Here is a 6,000-nt window from a genome sequence, read left to right as displayed (position 1 = left end):
GCGCGCCACGAGGAGGTGGCGGGACCTTTAGTCAGCTGGCTCCGCGGGCGAGGCGGGAAGCGGACTGCAGCGCGGCCGGTCCGGTTTCCCCCAGGGCGAAGGAGGAGCCGAGGCGGAGGGTCGCCCGAGCGTCGCTGTTCCGCGGGTGACTCAAGGGGAAGGACGGAAGGTTACTTTTCGCCATCCAGCCGCTCCGTCCCGTGGCAATATGAGAGCGGGCGTTCTCCCGCCGCTCTTCTTTCCGGCCACTCTGCTCGCCTTTGCCGCCCAAGCGGTGCCCCTGGACGCGGGGAGCTCCCGCTTGGGCTCCCGCCCTGGGCAGCCACCGCAGCGCGAGGCGTCGAGTTTCTCCCGGCTGCAGAGGAAAAGCCTGGCCATGGATTTCATCGTGCCTTCTCTGTTCCGGACCTACCTGCGGGAGCTGGTGCTGGGCGGCGGAGCGGAGCCCTTGGGCGGGTTCAAGGCGCGCTGCAGCCTGGTGCTGGACTGCCCGCCGCTGCTGCGCGCTGCCGGCGCTTGGCTTCCCAGGAGCGGCTCGGCTGAGCCGGCTGGCCGCGCCAGAGCCCCGTCCAAGGTGCTGAAAGCGGGCTCGGTGCGAAAGCTGCGCCGCGCCAAGCAGCTGGTGCTGGAAGTGGGCGAAGCCAACCTGAGAGATGACTGCGCCTGGCATCCTGCCGGGGAAGGAGCCGGGCCCGAGGCCAGCCAGCTCGAGTTTACCCTCACCGAGGAATTCAGCTGGTGGATCCGCTCGGGGGAAGGCAGGCTGAGAATCCGGTTGATGCCCGAGAGGAAGGCGTCTTTTCAGGGCAGCGAAGGCAGTTTATCCGCGGCCATCAGAGCTTCCCAGCCCCGCCTGTCCTTCCAGATAGCTACCAGAGGTGAGCAGCTGCTTAGCGAATTCTGCGTCCAGATAAGATCAGGCGCTTTCCTGTACTCGTCTCGCGGTTACCTAGTTGGAAGAGCCAAGTCTGCCATTGGGAAAAGTTTGGGAAGCTTACCAAGAGTCAGATATCAAGGGCGGGGGTCTCTTTGCCTTCCCAGAGCCCACCCTTTTGGGCTAGGATGATTTGGATGGGGAATGCAGGAAGAGCATTATGTCTCTGTTCGCATTTATTCCAGAAAACTTAATGAGGTTTTGCTAGTGCTTTTAAAATTCACTTTACTTCTTCATAATATCAGTAGCTGTTTCCAAGCCTCCTCTTGAGAGTTTGTAATCTGCTCTGAAAATGTCAGAGAGAACCTTGAAAACAAAACAAAAAAACCTAGCTGCACTCCACCATGTATGAAAGGGTATGTGTCCCAATGGAATTGAAAGAGTTAATAGAAAACTACTTGTCTCTTCCAGTTATGCTTGTCTAAATTCCTCTTCGTCCCCATTGCGTTGGCCTTGAGGTGCCCACTGTAGAATAATGTACTTCAGACTTGCAGTGCTCTGTCTAGGAACCTTGGTCCTGCTGGGTAGTAGAAGGCTGATGAAAGCTAGGTTCCCCTTTTCCTTGACCAGTGAACTGCCATTTCCCCTTTTAGAAAATAATAAAGGGGGAACTTAGTATAGCTGCAATCCAGGAAGGAATCAGTTACGCTGGAGCAATCCAGTGGACATTGGTGGGGCTATTAAGGAATAATTGAGCTCTGGTTCTACAGGTTTGCTATTTTTATCTATGGAAGTGCAAAAGTTAGTTCCTTGTCTTTCTAGGTCATTGACTAACAGCTCAACCTTATGCATGGTTACCCATAGTTATTTATTCCCAATTAAATGTGCAAGATAAACAACATTTTAAAGGAATGCTCAAGACAGAGAATAGTAAGGTTTTGAATTTGTTGGTCTTGGAAAATGTACAAACTGGACAACATGATGTATTGGTCTAGCCATGTGTTGTGAAAAATGGTGTATGCTTTTGAGTTGCAAAAAAACCTTTAGGGTAGAAAAGACTTGACAAAGCAGTTGGTTGGTAAGCAGGGTGTACTTCTTTAGCTGCAGTCCACAAGTCACTTACTCTGAACCAGCATCACTGAGGTCCCATATAAGTCTATAACTGCTAAACCTGTCAGCTGATTAATGACCAGTCAATGGCCAATCTTAATTTTAATTTAACCTCTTCTTCCATTAACTAACTGATTAAAATCAATATCTCAGTATTTCAGTGCAGGTGGCTTAAACACATTGCCTAAATCAAGAGATTCCCATTGGCTGTTTATCAACAGGCTTAAGAATAAATGTCCCATAAGACCCCATGATGTAAATGCATGGTACATGACTTCTATGAAATGGTTAATCATTTTTTCCTATACTTTTCTGTGTTAAGATATAGACATTACAATATGGATTGCTGTCTGGAGAGATACTGTATGATACATCGGACTCCTTAATGTTGTTAATATGAAGTATTATGATTTAAGTTTATGTAGTCCATGAATTTCAAGTGATCTAAACTGCTGAAAAATACAACTATTGAGACTTAATTAGATTGTATATCAGACTGTCAGACTTCAGCCCTCAGCCTACTGGTTCCAGAGTAGTTCTGAGTTGCTTTTGGCTGCTTTAGAGTAAGTGGTTTGAAGAATGTACTGTATATTATATACAAACCAAATAGCTGAAAGTTTTGGAATTTATTTATTTAGGAAAAATACCTAGACAGTACATAGAACCAATGCACAGAGACAATTGACATAAGATGGAGATGCACATTCATGATGAAATTCTTTCGCATCATGCTTTAAAGGGGCATTTTTCCATCCCAAGGGGATGTTTCATATTCTAAGGCAGCGGCGGCCAACTGGCAGCCTGCAGGCTGCCTGTGGCCTCTGCCCTGATTCTTTCAGGCTCCTGTCACTCCTCAGGATAGGATGGAAGCAGTATGAATGGCTTGGATCCAGTGGAAGGGAAACTACTGGCAGAACAGCTTTTCCCTCACCTGCACACCCTAAATCTGTTCCAGAGAGTTGAGGGAGTTTCTAGAGCAGATTTGGTGTGCACATGGGGGCAACAGGGGGCAGGAGGAGAGGATGGGGGAGTCCCACTGTCTGAGTGGAAGTTGCATTGCATGAATGGACACAGCAATGAATGGACACAGCAATGCTGCACAGCAATGGACAATGCTGTGCAGCATTGGATCCAAGCCAAAGTCTGTCATGTGAGGCTTTTGTCCTGGAGCTTGAGGTGTCCTCCTACTTTGTCTGGGATGGGCACCTGCTGAGATCTTTTTCCTAGGGAAGCTGAACCCTCCATGGCCAAGCTGGGGGCTGCAATGATTGCTTTGGATTGCTCCAGCCCATGAGAAGCTTGAGCAGGAAGGGTTTGTCCCTACTGGATGAAAAAGCTGCCCAGCCCTATTCTAAGGGTTTGACCAGATGTATGGATTCAATCCCATTAACTCTAAGACCAGTGTGAGCGACCACTGAATTAGCTGCTCCCTTGCTCCAATTTTTCCCATGTGAACTTTCTAATTCAAGATTTCATCCCTTCTTCTCCCCATATGTGATATCATCAGGACTGGAGTCTTTTTTGTGTGTGTGGTAATTTTAAGTAATCCTTAATTACATCATATCCTTTATAACATGCCATAAGGACATAAGATAGCATGTATTAAATAGAACCCTAATCAATGGAGTAACCTCACATTAGTGGCCTGCAGAGCAGTCTTAAATAAACCTTTGAAGAGATTTATAGCTTCTGATTGGTTTGAAAACTGAAGCATCCAGCTTCTGTCTTATACAGGAATCAGTGGGCCAGAAAGTTTTAAATTGCTGAAATTACTTTAGTGGGCACAATCTAGATTGAAAGCAGACTGCAGTGGACTCTTTAAAAATGTCTCTGAAACTCTGCCCTCAATTCCACAACCATCAAAGATGCAACTTTCAGAGGAACAGTTGGAACCTGAAGGTCTTCCTGGTTACTGCTTGGGGCAGCTGTAGATAACATTCTATGGACTACCCATGGCTGCTCTGGATGATTCAATTCAAGGCTGCATGGATGCTTGTGATACAACTATGCATATTACTGTGTAGACCTTTTGTCAGTAGATCTTCTGTAACTGGTAAAATTCATACCCAATGTTTTAATAGTCATATTTGTCCTATTCTTAAGAATGACTATGCATTCAGTTTCAAGACGTGGTTGTTCAGTGCAATGTTTATAATGCCATCCACAGATCTACACAAGGGCTTCCAATACTAAACACCAGCCAAGCTGTTGCAGAAATGACACAGTTGAGATCTTCCCTTGAAGACATTTAAGCAGTTGTTCCATTGCTCAAGTTAATTGGAAACACGTTGCAAACAATGCAATCCTAAAGTCAACAATGCAGAACACTCTGTTTAATAAACAGTGGGCTTTTCTTCCTTCCTTTTTCAGTGAGCAATTCACAATTGCCACAAATGGAGATACATAATTAACTTCCTATTTTTTGTTGTTGTTGGCTGGCAAAGTTGTTCTTCATGTAGACTGAGATTAGAATATTGATGGTCTGGGAAACAAACTGCAGCTGAACTCTATCTGGCTTTCAAACAAGCAAGAAGTTCCAGTAAATGTTCTTGTTGACTTAACTACACACACACACACACACACACACACACACAGAGTGAAGCTCAATAAAAATTATGCTTAGCTGAAGTTCACCCTTTCCTTATTTAACAAATCACTCTTTCTATAAAGGATGACCCTAAGTCTGCATGGGCATTATTTTTAAGCAGACACTGAAAGATTGTAAGTGTAATCATCTTAAAGGATGACTACAGAAGCTCTATGGAACTTCTTCAGAACATGGCAGTAGGAATCCTTAGATGAAATGCCCTATTCTCAGTTGGTAGGCTTGGCATACCTGAACTGTGGGGATTCTACACTGGGTTTCTTAATCTTTGCCATAGGATCTTCAGAGCTTTCAAAAGATTTCTCAATTCACAGGTGAGCCAGGAGCTCATAAATTTTAACTATGTCAAATTCTGCAATTTCTAAAGAATGAAGTAATACTTTAGGCTGCAACATTTGATGCAAAAGAGTTCCAGTTCCTACATTTACCAAGGAGAGTTTTATTCTTGCATGGTGAAGAAGCTGTCTAATTCTGTCCTCTCCACCATGCAAATAATATCTTGTATCAGCCACATGTCCCACATAAACATCCATTCATCTGGATGTCAGATTCACATGATCTGCCTTCCACCCCCACAGTTTTTTTTTGATGGGAAAGAATCACACAGACTATTATTATTATTGTTAAATTATTATTAAATTTATTAATCGCCCATCTGGCTGGTCACCCAGCCACTCTGGGTGATGTACAACATACAATAAAACAGTTTAAAACAATAAAATTCTACAGTAAAAACATTTACTGAGACTAGGCCTCTGTGTGTGGTAGTGCATTTGTGTGGATGGAATGCCCTGCTCACATGAGATGTAATCTGTGTGGTGGAGGGGAGAGGGGTGAGCTTGCACCTCCCCCTTGCAAGGGCAGCCCCAGCCCCAAGTAATGTATGAACTCAGGCCAAGATCTATAAACCATTGGGCCATGCATTTCAGCTATAGGAAAATCTACTGATATAGTGCTGGAGATGTTTGCTACATCAAGCATGTTTATTGGGATGTTTCAGTAATCTGTAGAGGAAAAGAAAGGTTTAAATTCCTATTAGGGCTGTGAACTCCGAGTCAAAGCGGGGTGCCTCGGGCTGCCTGTGAATTGAGGCAGAGGGGGCATGAAGCGGCCCAAAGCAGATCAGGTTGCTCCGAAGTGCTTCAGTGTATGGAGCAATCTGGAGGCCCAGCTGCCACGCCACCACCACTGCCCAGCACCCAGCTCTTATTATCTTATATGATGCGTGCCAGCAGCTGTCTTGTTCCAAGGAATGGGGGGGAGCCATTTTTAAAATGGCAGAGACTCCCCCAGTGGCAGTGGTGGCAGCAACGGCAGCCTGCCCTCCTTGCAAGCTGCCGCCACTGGCTTCACTCAAGCCTTCATGGGCTCCTTGCAAGCAAGGAACCCATGAAAGGTTGAAGAGAGGCAG

At 45.8% G+C, this 6,000-nt stretch overlaps 1 protein-coding gene across 1 annotated transcript in view; it reads left to right on the top strand.

Moving 5' to 3' along the window:
• Positions 1–208: 208 nt before the first annotated feature.
• ALK (ALK receptor tyrosine kinase) overlaps positions 209–6,000 on the top strand; it is a 903,954-nt gene continuing 898,162 nt past the window's right edge. The window contains exon 1 of the mRNA XM_084820831.1: positions 209–878. Within this exon, the coding sequence (XP_084676957.1) occupies positions 209–878 (670 nt within the window). The remainder of the gene's footprint in view (positions 879–6,000) is intronic.

The sequence above is a fragment of the Heloderma suspectum genome, chromosome 1, assembly GCF_057233095.1.
Source record: "Heloderma suspectum isolate Gila_16-S chromosome 1, 16-S_ref, whole genome shotgun sequence".
Lineage (NCBI taxonomy): Eukaryota > Metazoa > Chordata > Lepidosauria > Squamata > Helodermatidae > Heloderma > Heloderma suspectum.
The sequence above is the reverse complement of the archived record's forward strand: the minus strand, read 5'-3'. Positions and strand labels throughout refer to the sequence as shown.